The 19687-nt window shown below is 44.4% G+C and overlaps 3 protein-coding genes across 3 annotated transcripts; all 3 read right to left on the bottom strand.

The window, feature by feature from the left end:
• Window positions 1–1472: 1472 nt before the first annotated feature.
• On the bottom strand, window positions 1473–2097 carry BJ212DRAFT_1305201 (uncharacterized protein; the record flags this gene model as incomplete). The annotated part of the gene is made up of 4 exons (XM_041333729.1): window positions 1473–1696; window positions 1756–1879; window positions 1931–2035; window positions 2083–2097. The coding sequence occupies 4 exons, from the start codon at window positions 2095–2097 to the stop codon at window positions 1473–1475; spliced, it is 468 nt and encodes a 155-aa protein (XP_041185966.1).
• Window positions 2098–3508: 1411 nt separating this feature from the next.
• BJ212DRAFT_1305200 (uncharacterized protein) lies at window positions 3509–4724 on the bottom strand (the record flags this gene model as incomplete). Its single annotated transcript, XM_041333728.1, has 8 exons — window positions 3509–3562; window positions 3625–3667; window positions 3963–4018; window positions 4098–4128; window positions 4170–4263; window positions 4303–4329; window positions 4425–4458; window positions 4587–4724. 8 exons carry the CDS (start codon window positions 4722–4724, stop codon window positions 3509–3511), a joined length of 477 nt encoding a protein of 158 aa, XP_041185965.1.
• A 10534-nt stretch (window positions 4725–15258) lies between these two features.
• On the bottom strand, window positions 15259–18493 carry BJ212DRAFT_1305197 (uncharacterized protein; the record flags this gene model as incomplete). The annotated part of the gene is made up of 7 exons (XM_041333727.1): window positions 15259–15606; window positions 15652–15755; window positions 15780–15990; window positions 16339–16378; window positions 16411–16818; window positions 17324–18105; window positions 18158–18493. 7 exons carry the CDS (start codon window positions 18491–18493, stop codon window positions 15259–15261), a joined length of 2229 nt encoding a protein of 742 aa, XP_041185964.1.
• Between the last annotated feature and the right edge of the window lie 1194 nt (window positions 18494–19687).

Here is a 19687-nt window from a genome sequence, read left to right as displayed (position 1 = left end):
AATTTTCATTGGAGGGGATAAACAATCCACTGAGTAAGTTGTCAGATACCTAGATGCTCAAACCTGAGCATCCAGGCATCTGGCAACTTACTCAGTGTATTGTTTATCCCCTTCAATGAAAATCCTCCTGGAAACAAAATTCCGGAAAACACACAGTTCGACACAAAGATCGAATGTTTCTGCTCTGATCATGGCAGAGAGTTCACTGGAGACGAGTTCACCTGTCACCTAAACAGCAAAGGGACAGAGTGCAAACTCAATGTGTGCCACATGCCAGAGCATGATGGAGTCACTGAATGACTCAACTGAACTGTTGTTGAATGGACATGCACATTGCTCCATGCCAGTGGACTGCACAAGCTCCTCTGGGGGAAGTGGTCATGCATGTAACCTAGCTGAAGAATCATACGGCAACTTGCACACTGGACAACAAGGCTCCTCATGACTTGTTGTTCAAACCAAAGCCTAACCTCAAAGACATACCAGTCTGTGGTTGCCAGGTCAAAGTCCACAACCCCAAGTTTCGATGAGAACAAACACCATCCAATCATCACATGGTAAACACAACGTGACGCATACATCATGTGCAGTAAGCCTAGTTCATCATCTGAGCCAGAAGAACAACAGAAAACCAAATGTGAACCAAAATACTTACCAGTCAAACAAGGCAATATCCAACAATGTTGAACCCTATTGCCTAGGGCATAGTAGGTCAAGCTCAAGCTCCATGAATTATTAAATGTTGGGTTGGAGATTGGTCGGAGTGTCAAAAATGAGTTCACCCAGATCTGAGTAACCAAGGCTAGGCCAATATCACTTACTCTACATATCATTGTTGGTGACATCACTACCTGAATGATATGCCCCCAAAACCAAAATCTCATGCTGCTGGCATTCACCTTGGAATCTCTCGTTCTGCCCCTGGGCATGTCAACATCAGCAGTCTGACATTGTGAGACACATTGATTGTGTCCCCTGTCAGTCAGCCCCCAGCTGCCCTTGCCATCAAGCTTCTCATTGGTGAGATCATGAAAATTGAGCTTGACCCTCTTGGAGTCTCCTGCCATTTCTGCTTGGATGCCTGTGAGCCAACAACCTTCTACCTGTGCGTCAAATGCGGCACCATTGTATGTCACCAGACACAACCAGGTAGAACAGGATGCATTGGTTATGGCTTGGTCCCAATGATGTGGGAGTTCCTTTGTCCATTGTGCGCCAGAAAGGTTAAGGGAAAGGAGAGGAGCTTGCCTTACAAGGTAATTGGATATGGGATGCATAAGAGGGTGAAGATGGCATGGCCAGCTTGCATTGTTCACATAACATTGGAATCAATGAAGGACCAGTATTTGAAGCTCTTGGTTAATCTTGACCTTGTGACCCAATACAAACATTTGCCTGCAAATGTAAACAATTCCTTTTTTTTTTGGAAACTGGAGACTAACCTTTGTAATCACCAGCTAACTACAGTCACTCTAGGCATGAAGTCCAGGGCTCATACCAAAGAATCGTGCCAGCTGGGCTTTCCTTCCCAATTCATAACCACCTCCATCTTGGAAAACATCCCTAGCAATACCTTTGTGATAATGGACACCCACTCCAACGAGTACACCAGTATGTTGCAGATACCAGCAGATCTTCAGGAGGTACCAACACCACAGCCACAGAGATAATAGAGTCCTATCTTGGTAAGCCATTTCTAAAGGCAATGAAGATGTTGTCATCATATGTGAGGGATGATACATCGGTGGAGAAAACCATCAAGGGTAGGGCGCCATGTTGCAATGTCATGCCCAAGGCTAGGGGTGATCAACGTGGCCTTATCCTTGTAACTTGTGGACCTGCCATGTGGGTCAATCATCACTTCAACTCCCTGCTGGCGCTAGTGAAGGAGTAAGTGGTAAACTGTTGGTTCATCGCACAATCCCCTCACATGTATCTTAGTGACATCTTTAACTTCATCATTGGATTTGGAGGATCCTTGACCCTCCCTGTGAATGTTGGTCCCATGGTTCAAGCCTTCATTTGCAATGCAACACTATTCAGGATCCTGGATATCTGGGACTCATTGTGCAAACTGCTCACCTCCAGTCTGGACATTCTAGACTACAATACCGTTGTGATTGTCTATGGCTTGTATGTAGAGGGGAGGTGCATGGTCAAGAGTAGGGAGATCGGCAAACACCATCCCCCCTACCACACATTTGGTCACAAGTTCAGTGCATGCACAAAGGAGGGCTGCCATCCTGAGGTATCTGACAACCAGGTGTCAACAAAGAATGGCAAGGTTCTCATTACCTGTACAAAGTGTCAGTGTTACAGACACATATGCCCCTATTCATTTTCTCCTTACTATCCTTGTATTATGTCATGAGCTGCACGATGCCACTGCTAGAACTATCTCTGATATCTGTATTACATCATGATCACCATAGCTGTCACTAGATGACTCACTTCTTATCTCTGACTCATCACTAACTTATGCCAGCCCTGAATCACCTATGATTCACTATATATAGTCAATGATGTACTTAGTAGTTCTTTACTTTAATCTTACTAGGTTTTCACCTGGATATTCCTTCACTTAGGACCTCCAATCCTAAGTTGTCTGAACTGATATTTAAGCTGAAGACACTCTCTTCATCTTGTCTTGTGACCCTTGCATTTGCAAGGTCTTAACCATAACTTCAGCCGTCGCTCTTATTGAGCTGCTGTTGTTATGACCATCCTAGTTCATAACAGTCAGTGGATGTCCACCTGGGTGCCTATTGACAGGGACAACAAGTATTTCTTCTGTGTCAAACATACCATCACCCCAATGCTCTTCTGGCACCATTTCCCCCCATTTGCTGGACTCCAGAACTTTTTTGTAAATGCCATGCAAGACATGAACTCCAGGGGGAGGCAGGAGGATGAAGCTAATGCTGATACATGTAATAATCGCCCTACAAAACACAGGAGGTTTTCTTCCAGTGTAGATGGCTCAGTCCGGGATGGCAATGAATGAATGGCTATGTCATGTGAATGACTTGGATTTGCATGCCCTTCCATCCATTTATAGTGTTTTGCAATCACAGGCCATTTGAAGGTTCATGTTACATTGTTTTATATTTGTAGGAGGTTAACATAACTGATTGATCTTAGAGTCTGCACTACATAAACACCCTTGATGCTGTAACACTCTTGATTCACAACAGGTCAATACTATCATATTTGTGGTGTTTCCATAACAGTGCACATTCAATCATGAGCCAGTCCTCCTTGAAATACTCCTTGACCAAATATGTCTTTACCATTGTGTTCTAGGTTAGTTCAAACCATGAGTTGGTCCTCCTTGAAGTACTCCTTGACCATTGTGTTCTTGGCTTGTTTGCAAGACAGAAGCAGTCCCAATAATATGTCAGGAGCAGATACTTAGTGCTATAGCCACTCATAGTGCAAGTCCAAGAGAAGAAATCGATACAGAACACATTGTTTCAGACCAATAGATGAGCATGAACATAACTTCAAGTCACCAAGCAGAGATAGAGATGGATGACTGAGCATGAATGAGAGTTCCTGCAGGCTAGAATTTATATGTAAGTCTTGATCAGTGAAGAGGAATGCATAATGAATGGATTAACTCACTGTATGGCTACCCTTCTTGTCATCATCCTGCCTTGCAGATGTCCTGTTCATCATTGACTATCAGGGTGGCCCTATTGACAAGTGGGGTAGTGAGAGCTGTAGTGATAAAAGGCAGGAAGACAATGAAACCTCGAGTAGACAACATCAAGATTTCCTAAACTCGGACAGCACTGTGTAGATGGCATTGAATGCAGTATAAATCTCTTCCCTGACCTAGGGGAGAGGAGAAGAACAACAAGTGTCAACAGAGCATTCAAACCAGATCCACCAACACATCAGTCTCATCTTGGAATAATCCAAGAATCACTGATATGAAAAGAAATAACAAATGTCTTTACCTTTTAACAATCAACACTATCTTCCCTGACACTAAGATCAATAACATGACCTTCAGCTTGAGCATGCAATAGATCAGAATAGGGAACAACTTAAAGCATGTGAGCAAATGAAGGTCCCACAATGCGTCCACATACCTCAGGCTCGTAACTGCTAAACTGTCCTTGGCTATACGCAAGAAGCCAAGCTTTTGCACAGCAAGCACATACTTGCACAATGCCAGTCTTGAATCCAAGTGAAAACCCACAAGAGGCAGGTTGATGGAGATAGAGTTGGATGGTGATACACTTGGGAAATCAAGAGCTGCAGATAGTGTATTGTTACATAAACAACATAACACACATTTTTGTTTGATTTTCATCCACAAAGCTGCATCATTCATGAATCAAGTAAGTGCAAAGCTTGCACAGCAGAAAACAGACTGAAATAACACTCTAAGTCTCTACTCTGCAAGCTTTGCATACTCTGGTGCCTGTCCCCAGTGGCCAATGGAGCGAGCTATTGGTGACTTTGGCAGTCAAATCCACCAGCATTCAAATCCTTTCACAAATCTTGTTCAATGATGCTTACAACAGGCATAAACCAATACAAGAGTATATTCAAGTGAATGCTCCACAGTCACCCACTCTTTGTCTGTTTGGCTCTGGGCCTGTGAAAATTACTTGTTCAGCTTGCCTCTGTCTTTTCAAATCATAAATGAAGCCCACACTACCCAGGATCCAGTGGTCTTGGCTGTTGGACTCAGCGATCCCATTCTTGGTCATGGTGATCATGATGCTCCCCAGGACATAATAGACTTGGATATTATCTTTTTACACAACTGATGACTACTGAAATAATTGTTAGACCAAGCGTGTGATCATTGGTGTTAAAGAATGCACTTGATGTGCAGCCCTCATAAGCTTGTCTTGCCATTAAAAGGCAGCCTCTATTCCTGTCATCCCACACTTGATGCATAAATGTCTTTATGCCATGGCCCAGCCCTGGTGTTCCAAGTGAGTGGTTAGCAGATCTTGCTGAACTTGTGCATGGAGTTTTGGGCTATATCCATTCCCAGCCATTTGCAGCAGCCCCCAACAACAATGAGGCTACCAATGCCAACAATGATACCGACATGGATACTACCTGAGCCCTCTATGCCATCAGGCATACAGCCATACAACACATCAGCAAATGTTGACATAGCATGAACACGAATGTGCGAGGAACAAGGCTGGGTAGAAGAAGCCTGCTGAAGAGTCTGGTTCAGTCCAGTTCTTCAACCATTTTCTCTGAACCTTGAACCCTGGACCGAATGCCAGTGAAGGGGTTTGGGGGGTTCAGTTCTGGTTCAGAATGGGTTTGAACTACTGTACTGAGCATCACAGATTTTTTCTTCACAGATTTAACTTGTGGCTTACTTGACAGTGATGTGTCTTCTTGCTGCATTTGAGGCTCTGCTCACAGTGTTTGACATCAATGGTCATAGGATAACCAAGCACAAGATTAGCGAATGCCAATGTAAGGCAGCAAAACATTGGCAGGCTAGTGGCCCTCGGAATGTAAAGTACAATGGTGTTCAGAATATCAGGTTCACAAACCCCACTCAAGTAACTGGAGTGCTACAAGTCAACATTTGATATGTCTGATCTATGTTTATCCAGAGTTTTACATCAATGGCAAATCTCTGCCTTTTGTTGACTTCGACATTGGTCCAGCTGGCAGGACTTCTACCTATCAGCATCAGTCCTAATGAGACACATCAGGTGTGTATTACATGAGCAGTCCATGCATGTTTTTTGCTGACATCAAGGACATCAGCTCTATTTCTGGTTTTTCCCTCCCAGCCCTGAAGGGAGTCTTGATGATTTAATTTTTTTGGTGTATTATCAGAAATGGTGTAATGTTCACTGCTGACCCAATATGTTCTACCTGAAGGACTAAGGCTGCTCCTCCCTCATTGGTTTGCTGCAAGAGAACAGTGTAAGCCTCTTTGTTGATAACAAGGCTCATGATAAGTATAACTGAGAATTCTGAAGCCTTGCAGTTAGTCATGGGATCAGGCCCAATCAATGGAGCTGGACTAACTTCTCCTCTGTCCTTTGGGTGCTTGACATGATTCTTGCAATATCCTGATATACTTACAGACCATCAATTAGTGTGTCAGTCCAGCAAGATGTGACACAACGATTATCACAGTGAACTCAGAGTCATTTTATTTACAGGGTGCTCAACACTCCTGCTTGTCTTTAGCCTGCCTGTTTCAGCTGCTTTAATTAATTTTGCACCTTACAATGTGCCCTGCTGTATAATATGTGACATGAAATTATGCAGCTGGATATGCTACAAGCCACTTCCTGGCTACTGCCTTTGCTCCCCCACCTGTGCCACAAGTACCAGGTTCGCAGATGGTGTTAAAAAATGCGTCACACAAGACTTGGGTTGACACCAAACTAAGCAAGCCAAAACAATAACAATCCCTGGTGGGATGAGGAACAACCCATTGTTTGTGAGTTTTTAAAAAAAAATTGTATAGTCATATTCTCAAACCTTGGGACAGAGACACCTGTTAGATGAACACAGTCTACATATACATATGGGAAGTTTGTGTGTTCTAAGGATGGGATGGTGCTTGAACCTCTCCAGTTTTTAACCTAGGTGCAGAATGGCAAACTGGTTCTCAGGATAGGACTGTCTGGCTGTGAAATGCAGGAATGGGGCAGACAGTTGGTGAGCCGTTGCAGGGGCACAATCTTGGGGTTAGGTCAGTCTTGTTCTCTCCCGATGGAACTCACATCACAACTGGTTCTCAGGATAAAACTATCAGGTTGTGGGATGCAGATACAGGGCAGACATTTGGTGAGCCTTTGATAGGGCACACTGATGAAGTTAGCTCTGTCTCGTTCTCACTGAATGGAATGTGACTGGTTCATATGATAAGACTATCTGGCTTTTGGATGCAGGAACAGGAAAGACAGTTGGTGAGCCCTTGTGGGGGTGCATTCATTGGGTTAGGTCAGTCTTTTTCTCATGGGATGGGACTTGCATTGTTTCTGGTTCAAATGATGAGACTGTCTGGCTATGGGATGTTGCTACAGGGCAGATGGTTGGCTGACCCTTGCAAGGACACACTGAGTTGGTAAGTTCAGCCTCTTTCTCGTGGGATGGGACTTGTGTCGTTTCTTGTTCATGTGATGGGACTTTCCAGGTCTGGTATGCAGTGATTGGGAAGTCATTGCAGGATTATGCTGAAGAAGACTGTTCAGCATCCTCCCTGTATGGGAGCATAGCTATTTTTACATGGCACTGACAAACACTGACACAGCCATTGATGTGCCAGTTCAAGCATGCCCATGGGTCTACATTTGACTCCCAGATGAAGTTGTATGGATGCTTTATTATCATATTCATCATATAGGGACACCCACTATCTACAACAACCAATGACTACTTTCTTTTCTTACCTATCTCAGGTTGGACCCTCTGAGTCTGCAAAGCACATTAACATTTAGTAGCAGGTGCACATTCTTCAGTCAGCAGTAAAGAGCAACGTTTCAACAGCCCAATTTTGTCTTCAGCCAGTAGCAAAGGAGCTGCAACTTTGCATTCCTTTTCTGAAGATGTGGCATGAGAGTTATTGCTGAATAAGTTGCCTCACTGTCAGTGACCTGTTGAACAAACCAAGTAAGATCATCCTCACTTCAAGTTCATTCTTGCTGTGATCTCTTCCTAGCAATCATTTATTAGGAATGTTGAAATACACATTTCACAGCCTGCAATGTTGACTAGCATCCAAACCCCACTGCTGAAAATTACAGTTGGGGACAAGCAAAATCAACAAGTATGGTTAACCTTTCCACAGCCTTCTGAAACACCTGTATAACGACATGCTAAGCATAATTAGACTATTTACAGATGTACAAAGTACAATTCAAGCTGCCAATCACAATGTTGTGGTCACTCAGACCCCAAAATTTGGCCAGTACCTCAAACTAGTGCCTAAAATCTCGAAAAATAGTGCAATCAACTCCATTTTCAAGCCTGAGTCTGACCCTGGGGTCAAAAATGAGGAATATCTAGAGTTTGGTCCCAAAAAAAATTAATAAAGTTGCACTACTCACCCATCTGAGTCTGCTCATGGCACACTCAAAAAGACCCAGGCGAAATACTCAGTTGTCGAACCAAGACAATTCTGAACATGAAGTCCAAGTCAATGCCTTGAAGCCCAGGTTCCATGCACCAAGTCCTGAAGAATATGTTGATGAAGAGCCCCCTCTGCACTTATTCTTTGATAGTTTGAAAACAGATTTTGCTGAGCTTGATACATCAGACTTGGAGACAGGATCAGACACAGATGACCAGGATGAGTGGGAAGAACTCAATGATGAATGGTTGTTGGCTGTAATATCAGAGATGGACAACAAGCTCCAAGACCCAGACTGGCTCCCAGAACATCTCTAAAAGAAGGCAGAAATTCATGCAAAATCAAAGATGGGTGAGTTAATTAGTTACAATGCAAAGAAAGTCTTGCTTACCTTTCCAGCAGCGAGACCCAGGACTTATGCCAATTCCTTTACAAGTCAATCAGAGAGAACTGTTTGAAGGTACAAGAAGAACTTGCGAAGCCAACCTCAACTAACAAGGTTTTTCAACAAGTCAACCCTGGCACCTGACCAAGATACAATGGCAGGACCAGCAAACATAGCCAGACATGTGTTGCCCATGGCAGCTGCACCAGTATGCCAAACAACATTATCCATGCTGCAACCAGAATGGCAGCAGTATTCAAGTTCATTGATGATCCCATGTGCCCGCTTGGCATCCATTCTATCAGATCAGGCATTATCAAATGATGAACCGGAGCCCACAGAGATTATGGACTCAGGTGAGTCAGCCAAGGAGGCAGAAGATGTTGACAATGAAACTTGGGAAGATGAGCTGATGCTTTTAGCAGGAGGGGACATAATGAAATTTTGTGATTGGAGCGAGATGTGCAAAAACATCAAATCAGACCTAAAGAAGAACAGCAAGAGCTTATCACTGGCACACATCAATAAACTCACCATACTCTCAAATTTTGCAACTCTATGCATCAAGGGATGCTCACGGATACAAGCTAGCATTGAGATTGCTTGGCAATGGCATGAAGGCAAAGGAATTCACTTCACACGGAAAGTGCAAGCACTTGTTTGGCATTACCAGATATTTGCACAGCTGCCCATGGAGAAGCAAGGTGGCAAGGCTAATGCCCACTCTTGGCTTCATGATGAAGCTGTACAGGCATGCACCCAATCTTGGTTGACTGCACAGAAGGTTGGCAGCATCACTCCAAAGAAGTTGCAGCATGCCCTCACTTCAGCAATTTTTCTGGACCTTGGCATTCACCCAAAGCAGCTGCTTAGTGTGCACACAGCTCAACACTGGCTTCTCAAGCTTGGATGGAGGTGCATGATGGTCCAAAAAGGGGTGTACATGGATGGTCATGAGAGGGATGATGTAGTAAAGTACCGCAGAGGGGTCTTCTTACCTCTGATGGCACAGTATGAGGCCTGGATGGTTCAGTATGAAGGGCCTGAGTTGAAAAAGGTTGAACCACATCTAAAGCCTGGAGAAAAAAGGATTATTGCACAGTTTCATGATGAATGTTTTTTTCACACCAATGATCAATCCAATACTGCATGGTAATGTACACCCCATCAGCTCAAATACTCATATTAACTTACAATGTTGAATCAAAGGTTGTGGTCTGGTGAACAGCCCCTTTGCAAGAAAGGTCGAGGTCAACTAATCCATGTTTCTGATTTCATCAACAAAGAAGATGGCCAACTTATTCTACGAGGTCGAGATGGTGAATTGGTTCGAGATGCATGCAAAATTATCTATCCAGGGTCAAATGGCAATCCTTGGTGGGTGTTAAGAACCATGTTGCTCAAGGGAGAGAGAGACTGACTCAGAGGGGCTTGGCCTCAGCTCATGCACTGTGCCCCTTACCTGAGTATGTGCCCTTCATTTCATATGAGGTCTAATGATGGTCCAATGAAGTCCGGAGGACTTCCGGAGGCTGGCTACTCTGCTGGAGAGCACTAGAGGACTTCCGGAGGAGCATGGGAAACGTCCGGAGGAGCGCGGGAGAGTTCCGGAGGAATGCAGGAAGTGCTCAGGAGAGTTCCCACTGCAAGGTAATACTTCTACAGGAAACAGGATGGAGGGATAGGAGGTCCAAAGGTCCAGAGGACCGGAGGACAGGAGGGCAGAAGGGCAGGAGGGCAGGAGGACAGGAGGACAGGAGGACAGGAGGACAGGATGTCCAAAGGTACAGAGGGCAGGACATCTGAAGGACAGGAGGATAGGATGTCCGAGGGTTAGGAGGACGGAACGTCCGAAGGTATGGAGGGCGGAACGTCCGAAGGTATGGAGGGCGGAACGTCCGAAGGTATGGAGGGCGGAACGTCCGAAGGTATGGAGGGCGGAACGTCCGAAGGTATGGAGGGCGGAACGTCCGAAGGTATGGAGGGCGGAACGTCCGAAGGTATGGAGGGCGGAACGTCCGAAGGTATGGAGGGCGGAACGTCCGAAGGAATAGGATGCCTGGAGGTACAAGGGACAGGAGGTCCAGAAGGAATAGGGGCTACATCAGACAGAGTCTGATGTAGAAACAAACAGAGGTAGACTACCCTAAGGCAGAGTCAGAGAGACAGGGATTGGACCTAAGTCCGGAAAGAGGGTAAGTGCCGGAAAGGCAGAGCTCCAGCCTAGGGAATCAATCCCTAGGCCTGATGGGTAGGACAGGCTTAGGTGGACCAAAGTCCGAGAGAGGATTGGGCAACTCTAAGTTGATATTCAAACTGAGGAACTACAGGAGTATCTACAGGGGTTATATACTGGAGAATATCTGAGGGGATCAATAAGCAAAGGAGCAGGGCTATGTATGAGCATGTGGAAACACATTAGTAAGTAAGATGGAACATAAGTAAATGAACTTGGAGATGAAGACTCATACAAGGATCAATAAGCAAGACAGAAGAAGAGGTAACCGAAAGCTGGAAAGGTAGAGATGCCTAAATGGGGATAGGTGCAGGATCTCGGACAGAGGGTGGGAATAGGTCCAGCATTAATATCCGGAGGTCCGGAGATCTGGGGATCTGGAAGACAAGGTGGATACGGGACTGGAATACAAGAAGGTGGATATAGTCCGGAATCTGAGATGAGGTGAAGTCTGGATGTCTTGCTGGATGGAGTGTGCATAGGATGGATGGGACAGGGGGGTATGGATCAGGCTAGCAGTGGAGATCCGATGGTCTGGAGCTCAGGGGTAAATCCGGAGCATAGTCGATCCTGCTGAGGTGTGGAGCACAGCGGAAGGGGATCTGGGAATGAGCTGGATATGAAGTGGGGTCTGGATGTAGGCTTGGAAGGCGTGGGAATATGATGGAACATGGGTCCAGAGTGTGGGATATGACAGTGGGACAGTGTTTAGTTCCTAGAGCAGGTCAAAAATGCAATTGATATATTCACACTCGCACACCCAGACTGCCAGGCACTTTTTGTATTTGATCAGTCATCAGTTCATGCCTCACTCCCTCCTGATTCATTGAAAGCATTCGAAATGAACAAATTAGATAGAGGCAAACAACAAAAGCAGCACAACACGGTGATACCAATGAACAACCCTGATATTTCCATCCATGGCAAAGTCCAGAAAATGACAGATGAAGACAGCACCCCCAAAGGTCTCCACTCTGTCCTTACTGAGTGAGGATTTGATGTCAGACAGTTAAAAGCTAAATGTTCACCTGTCTGTCCTTTCAAGAGCAAGGGTTGTTACATGGCTTGTCTTCTTTCACAGCAAGACAACTTTGCAAACCAGGAGTCAATGCTCAAGACCATGATATCGAGAAGACAGGCCACCTATGTATCTTTTTACCAAAGTTCCATTGCGAGTTGAATCCCATTGAAATGGTGAGTGGCCTGTCAAAAGTAGATTCAGATGCTGAGTTTGTTGGTAGTACTGGGGCTGGTGCAAGTATCGATACTGAGAAACACCAAAGAACAGTTTTGGTGAAGCCAAGAAAGCAGCCGAGCATTTTCTTGATGCTTACCCATTAGAGGTCTTTCGTTGTTTCATCAATCACTTGTGGCATTTTATGAGTGCCTACTGAAAGGGTTTGACTGGAGAAGCTGCAGCTTGGGCAGTGTGAAAGCAGAAACAACACCACTCAGTGTCTCAAACTGCCATGGATTCAATTATGGCTGTTCTTAACTAAGATTCATACTATTATTTTTGCACTCCCAGTGTCTATCAAATAAAAATTTACCCCAAAAATTTGGCCATACCCAAAAAACACATGGGAAAATTCAGTTCAAGGCATTTGCGAATGTCTTTTGACCAGTAGAATCAATATCTGAAGGCTGTTTTGTGCCAAAAAATTTCCTTTGTCCCCTATGAAAGTTGTCAATTTTGCCTGTCCCCAACTGTAGTGATTACTTGAAATGTAACTTGAAATTTTCGCTTTTTTGGGTGCTGAGAGCTGCAATGGTCATAAAGCTATTATGCACTCTATAATAGGCACTATTCTTTAGATCCTATGGTGGCTTCAGGTACTATTGTGGCTAGGACAAGTGAAGGCACTAGTGATGATAGATGAACAGGATTGAGCAGATGTGGAAGGGCAAGACAGTGAAAAGATAAAAAATGCGATTTTATATGTGCATAAACATGTGAGCAAATATAGGGAAGTATTCCCTTTTTCCCATAGAGGGTGAAAGATGATGTTCCCTTGTTCCCTGTTCCCTGTTCCCTGTGTGCACATGTTCCTTGTTTAACCAAATATAGAAATGTGTTCCCTTTAGTTCCCACAGAAATGACACATAATGTTCCTCTGTTCCCTGTTTCATAAGTTTTCACACACCATATCTAACTATATATAGACATGATGTTCCCTCCTTTCCCACCTTGGTGTTCCTCTGTTCCCTAACCTAACCAAATTAAGCTGTTCCTCCCAGGAACATCTATGGGGACCATAGATGACTCACTCCAATAGATAAGAGATAGCCTAGATGTATATGATAGTCAGGGGTTAATTTCAACTCAAAGATCCCAGACATCATTAATCAACCAACTAAACTTCTCCCCACTATTTTAAAGGTTGTAGAAGATGATTAGCCAAGTTTGAAAGCTTCAATAATTTTTTATAAAGAGATAGACTAGATGCACATGGTAGTCAGTGACTGGTCTATGATCACATGTTCTATACATCAGCAAACATCCAAATACAGTTGTTCCCACCATTTCCAAGGTCATAGAAGATGATTGACCAAGTTTTGAAGCTTTGACAATTTCTTATGAAGAGATAGACTATATACATATAGCAGTCAGGGGTTGACTTCAACTGAAAGGTCCAAGACATCATTCACCATACAACTAAACTTATTTTTACTATTTTTAAGGTCACAGAAGATGAATGACCAAATTTTAAAGCTTTAGCAATTTTTTCTGAAGAGATAGCCTAGATATACGTAGTAGTAAAAGGTTGACTTCAGCTCAAAGATCCCAGACATCAGCAAACATCCAAATAAAGTTATTTCCACTATTTTAAAGGTCACAGAAGAAGATTAACCAAGTTTTGAAGCTTCAGCAATTTTTTGTGAAGAGTTAGACTAGATGCATATGATGATCAGGGGTTAACTTTCACTCAAAGGTCCCAGACATCATTGAACATACAAGTAAACTTGTTCCCACCATTTTAAAGGTCACAGAAGAAGATTAACCAAGTCTTGAAGCTCCAGGAATTTTTTGTGAAGAATTAGACTAGATATATATGGCAGTCAGAGGTTGACTTGGATACAAAAGTTCTACATATCATCAAACATGCAACTAAACTTCTTTCCCCCATTTTAAAGGTCACAGAAGAATATTAGCCAAGTCCTGAAGCCTCAGCAATTTTTTATAAAGAGTTAGACTACATACACATGGTAGTCAGCAACTGGCCTATGATCAAATGTTCCATATATCAGCAAACATCTAACTAAACTTGTTCTCCCCATTTTAAAGGTCACAGAAGATGATTAACCAAGTCTTGAAGCTCCAGCAATTTTTTGTGAAGAGTTAGACTAGACACATATGGCAGACAGGGGTTGACTTGAATGCAAAGGTTCCAAACATCATAAAACATTGAAATAAACTTGTTCCCTCCATTTTAAAGGTCACAGAAGAAGATTGACCAAGTCTTGAAGCCTCAGCAATTTTTTACAAGGTGTTGGACTAAATGCATGTGGTAGTCAGTGACTGGTGTGTGTTCAGAGGTCCTACACATCAGCAAACATCCAAATAAACTTCTTCCCATCATTTTAAATGTCACAGAAAATGATTGACCAAGTTTTGAACCACACAGAATTTTTTACAAGAAGCTAGATCTAGTGCACCTAGTAGCTGGGCTCTTGGTGGGCTGAGCTAGTACCAGACATCACCAGCCATTCATATGAGCTGCTTCCCACCATTTGCAGGGTCACAGAACATGATTGAACAAGTTTCAGAGCATCAGGAATTTTTTACAGGGTGATAGACTATGTGCATATGGCAGTCAGATATTGACTTAGGACCAGAGGTTCATACCATCACCAATGATCCACCAAAGCTTGTCCCCACCATTTTAAAGGTCATAGAAAATGATGGATCAAGTTTTGAAGGCCCAGGAATTTTTTGTGATAATGTAGCCCTTGTGGTCCTCCTCCATCAGTAGGCATAAAATGAAAATCTTGGAAATGAGTTCCAAATGATGTATTTATGTCAGTATAGTATATATAGAGGTATGAATATGAGATACCAGTGTGTTTGGATAGAGTTGTGCTGACTAAATATGGGTATTAAGTAGGATGACTTTGGAAAGAGTACAATGATCATAACTCATGTTCCTGACCACTAAATTACTTAAAAATAGGTGCAATGGAATCCCAGAGATGTATTGCACCCAATGGGACATCAACAATAAGAAGAAAATATGTTGAGTTATATATAATATATAGCCATATAGTGTATAGATTGGTGTTCTTGTTGGCAATGCACCACATTTAAAAATTGTTTTGGGTGCATCACTCCAAAGACATGAATCCAATATGACACCTGAAGAGGTCAATGTCATTGGAAGGGAACACTGCATAAGGGATTCCCTTTGAGCATGCCTCCTGCATTGCTTGATCGAGCAGTGAGCGATATGGAATGATGACAAGCCAGAAGCTGGCATTCTCAACATAGCTGGGTGAGGCGTATATTGCAGATTTGCCAGCACTGGTGGGCATGACAACTAGGATGTGAGGGCAGCCTCATGATATGACCTCTATTGCTAGGACCTGCTGGATGCTTTTGAATGTAGTGCTTGAGTCCTGGAGGAACAGATGGAGGCCCTGAATGCAGGAGAATCCAATGTCAAGGGGCTCCATGGCTTGGATAAGAGAAGATGGTTGGCTGTGTTGGCCTTGCAAGATCACCTGGTGAGTGCGGTCGATCTTGTCATGGGTCACCTGCAGCATCTCCAACACCTGTGCATGGCTTGACGCAGTCTCTTGGATGATGGTAGTCTGTTGCGAGGAAGCAAGCTGTAGCTTGCCAAGGGCAGTGGACACTGCCTCATGAATCTTGGTGTATGAGATTTCTGGATGAGGGCCAACGGCCTTCAAGGTGAGGTCACCCAACCAACCCTAGAAGCATTTCGACACCTTGAAGAGATCAGCTATCATGTCTTTGTGGAGCGAAGGGAGGTCATTCCAGGTGGGGCCATAACACGACCTGCCAGTACTGGTGGTATGTCCAAACATTTCATCTAGAGCATCGTCAGCATGATCACCTTCATCATCAATGTCAATATTAACGATATGGTGTAACAGAGCTTTGATCACTTGTCTCCACATCCTCAGGCCCATGGGTATGTGGAGGTGTTGCATGGTTTGATACTGAAGGATGCTGGAGAAGTCCTCACTGCATAATGCTTTCCCAAAGTGCATGAAGACCTCAGGGCCAAGCCTTGGAGCCCTGCTGTTGATAGCAGGAGCCCAAGACTGAGCAATTTAGTACAGGGGCCCTGCTAAGTACATGATAGTTCTGGCCACTGGGGGATAGATGGGCCTTGCAATGTATTTGTTGGCATATTCAGTTCACTGGTGGGATTTGTTATAGCCAGTTATGAACATGAGGTGACTGCAGACAAAGTACAAGGTGTGAGGACTTTTGTGAGTGTTAGTGAGGCAGTAAGTCTCCAACTCTGTGCCCCTGGCAGGCCCCCCTGAGGTGACATGGACTAGGCAAAATGCAACATCATGAAGCTCTGCTAGTTGGGTGAACCACCACACAACCACAGCTGTGATGCATTAGCACAAATATATTGGCCTGACAGTGGAGAAGCTTACCTTGTTTAAAGACAGGACAGGTGCCCTCCCATACATGGTACTTGTCAAAAATTTTCTGGTCTGTGAACATACCCTTGAGGAGGGCATCCTGAGGGCTTTGAATGGGTTGTCTGGATCTTGTATAAAGGAGTAGCCATCATCTTGTTTCTGGAGGGGGTCCTTAGGCCAATTTGAGAGATCCTAGCATTCAAGTGCTTCTTGAGGCACTGGTCATAGTTGGCCAAATTGATGCCTTCAGACAGTAACACTATGAGTTGGTTAGTGTGAGCCAGTAATGACTTCACCATATCCCTGATGGTGGATACGATGAGCAGTGAGCCATCAACCTGTAGCACTGTGTGAGTGTCATTCCAGAGAAGGTTAGGGAGTCTGGTCTTGGAATGAGCAATGGCCGAAAGGAAATGCATCTCCTTGCAGAATGTGGTGAATGGATATTGCTTTCCCTCAGTGAGGATGTCCTGGAGGAACCAGTCATAAAATCTGGGGGCAAATGAGTAACAAGAATGTTATTGAGGTGATGAGGCTTATGATAGCAAGCCTTCACCATTTCTGTGCAGCCCATTGCTGTAAGCTTGTGAGACACTGCATGCATGCATGCGAAACTGCAGGCATGACAGGTTGGGGATAATGTTGGAGGCAGGTTTGAATGTGCCGTCAAGTAAGAGATGGGATATGATGATGAAGTGGATAAGAGAGCAGCTGAACCAATCCTCTGTAATGTGGTCGTTTGGCATTCTCAGAAACACAAATGATGCCTCTTGGATGTGTTCAGAGGCACTGCTGCCCTCCCTGCCTTTCAGCACACTTAGTAATCTAATGAAGCTCTCAGTTTGCTCCTGCATGAGAATGAGCTTGAATGGGAACTTGTGAGGTTCATTAATGAATCATATGAACATCATCAAGAAGTGCCCCCAAAGGCACATTCACTATTTCACTGGATGCATGTCAGTTGAGCAGTAATGAACTGGCATTCAGATAGACATACCCTTTGGATGTGTTGATTAAATGCAGAAAAATGAGGTCAAGATTGGGTAGCATGGCACAGATCACACTGAGCCAGTTATGCACTGTGGTGTGCAATATCTGGAGATGCTGCTCATGTTCAGTGGGACTTGATACAGCCTGGGGCAAGTTGGTGACATGGAGTCCCTTGATGGCCTTGTTCCAGCCCATTTTGGCGAGGAATGTTCTGTGTTTGTGTGTGTTGCTGTCTACATGATAGACATCATGATTGATGTTGGGGACTTTCTTCTTCATTTTGTCCAAATAGTCAGTGAATGCATGTTGTTGTGGGGCTGTGATCAAGTTAAGGTCAACAAGGATGAGGGTTTGATTGCCACAGAACTCATATACACGCTGGATATTGTGTTCTGCAGAGTTTGGGCACCATGGCTGAGCTTTGTGAGTAAGCTTGAAGTGTTCTTGCATAGTCCTAGGCATAGCTGACAGGTAACCACAGTCCTGCATGAGGCATAGCTGGCCATGTAAAACTTTGAGCCCAACGATTGGCACCATGGTGGTGGAAGGTGGAGTGAACTGGTCAACACACCCAAATGATTCAAGGATCCGCGTCACATCTGCCTGCAGGGGTGGTTTGAAGCCATGATGGGAGACAGCGTGGCTGTGGACATGTTTGGTGGGAATTGTGATTGCACAATCAATGCAGATAGCAATTTTGTATGTGGCATCAATGATGACACTAATACTGTTGAGGACAGACAAATCCTCTGGGGAGGGCGCAGGCTCTGGGTTAGGAGTGTGATGTCCCTGAGGTGTCATCATAAGGGAATGCGTCTTGATGTATTATGGTACAGCATACCTGCATGGCATCTTGTGATGCTTCTGGAGTCTGGAAGGTCAGCATTTTCTTTTTCTTTTTCTTCTTGCACTTTTGGGTGGGAGGAGGGGACTGTATGGTGGGCTCTTTTGAACCCTGAAACTCAGCAAGGTGAGGGAAATCACTCCAGTGGATTATAGGGCAACTTGCCTGATGGAGATTTGTTGATATATCTGATAGCCCAGAAGCATCAGAGACATGTTGTTGCCTGCACCTTTTTTTCTTCCACTTTGCAGTGGGTGAGGAAGAACCTCCTTCATCTGGAGCAGAATGTCCATGTGAAGCATCATCAATATGTCTCTTGTGGTGCATTGTCATGGAAAGTGTGTTGAGTATGGTGTAATCACATAGGGGACAGTGAAAGTATGAGTTGCCATTGTGAGCTAGCTGTCAGCCATCAGCTGTCGGATGGTAAAGTCAGCCATGTCAATAAGAGTGGGTAGGGACCAACCAAGGGTTGTGCTTTGCGTGTGCATCTCTCGGACATGCTTGTCAAGCAAACACCTGTCCCTTGCATTGTAGGTGCAAAGGGTCACCACACATTGAGGCCTGGTGCAACTTACAGTCAGCTCTAGGAAACAGACAGGCTATTAGCGCTCACATGGTGGGAATGACAGGAATACCACACTGATGAAAGCTGCCTTTATTGTATTAAATATGCAGGCCAAAAGCCTCAGAGGGCCAGCTACTACTACATTATGTGTTGCCAGTACTTATAATTGAAGGGTGATGCTACTGATAAGTTTTGATGTGAGTTTAAACTAGTGTGACTGATGTAAGGTGGTCCAGAGGGACCTGGCCTTGCAGTGTGAGCTTGAAAAGGTACTATGAAGTCTAAAACCATGTCTGGGTGCATGTGATAACAACATGAAAAGATGTAAATTAATTCTCATCCCGAGATCTGGGCTTCAATGGACAGATGTAAGAGTGGTATTGGGCAGGTAGATCTGGGATAAATCTGGCCTGAGGATTTGACAGATCTATAATCATTCGGACACAAACCTAAGCTTCAGGGGATAGTGATTCGCTCAGTCGCTGTGGATGTCACAGAGATCATTGGGCGATCAGCTGCATCTATGGATGCCAAGATGCACCCTTAGATGCAAGCATCTTAGCTGGTGCACATGTGAAATCCAACTCACAAGTCATTCAGCTGGCCTGCCACAACATGTCCACATCACTGGCAACAGATGCTGGGCACACCAGATCACACACAGACCTATGTAGTGCACTGTAACACACGCAGTCCACCCAGAAGGGTCTGGTCCATGTGCACAGGTGATGTGGGACACAAATGCACAGGACCTGCATCACGAAGCAAGGTTGCTGATTGCAGTGCTGCATCAATGATTGAGGTTAAGCGAGGTCAAGTGTACCTACAGATTGTTTTGAACGTGCACTGGCTATGATGAGGGGATGTACACAGACCCAGAGCATTTGCAGTCATGAGGCACCAACTTGTATGCCATGGAGCATTTGTTCTCGGATGAGGGTTCCTAGGGTGCCTTGGCG

Source organism: Suillus subaureus (assembly GCF_016647635.1).
Source record: "Suillus subaureus strain MN1 chromosome Unknown BJ212scaffold_106, whole genome shotgun sequence".
Lineage (NCBI taxonomy): Eukaryota > Fungi > Basidiomycota > Agaricomycetes > Boletales > Suillaceae > Suillus > Suillus subaureus.
Note: the sequence above shows the minus strand (reverse complement) of the source record. Positions and strands in the feature narration are given on the sequence as shown.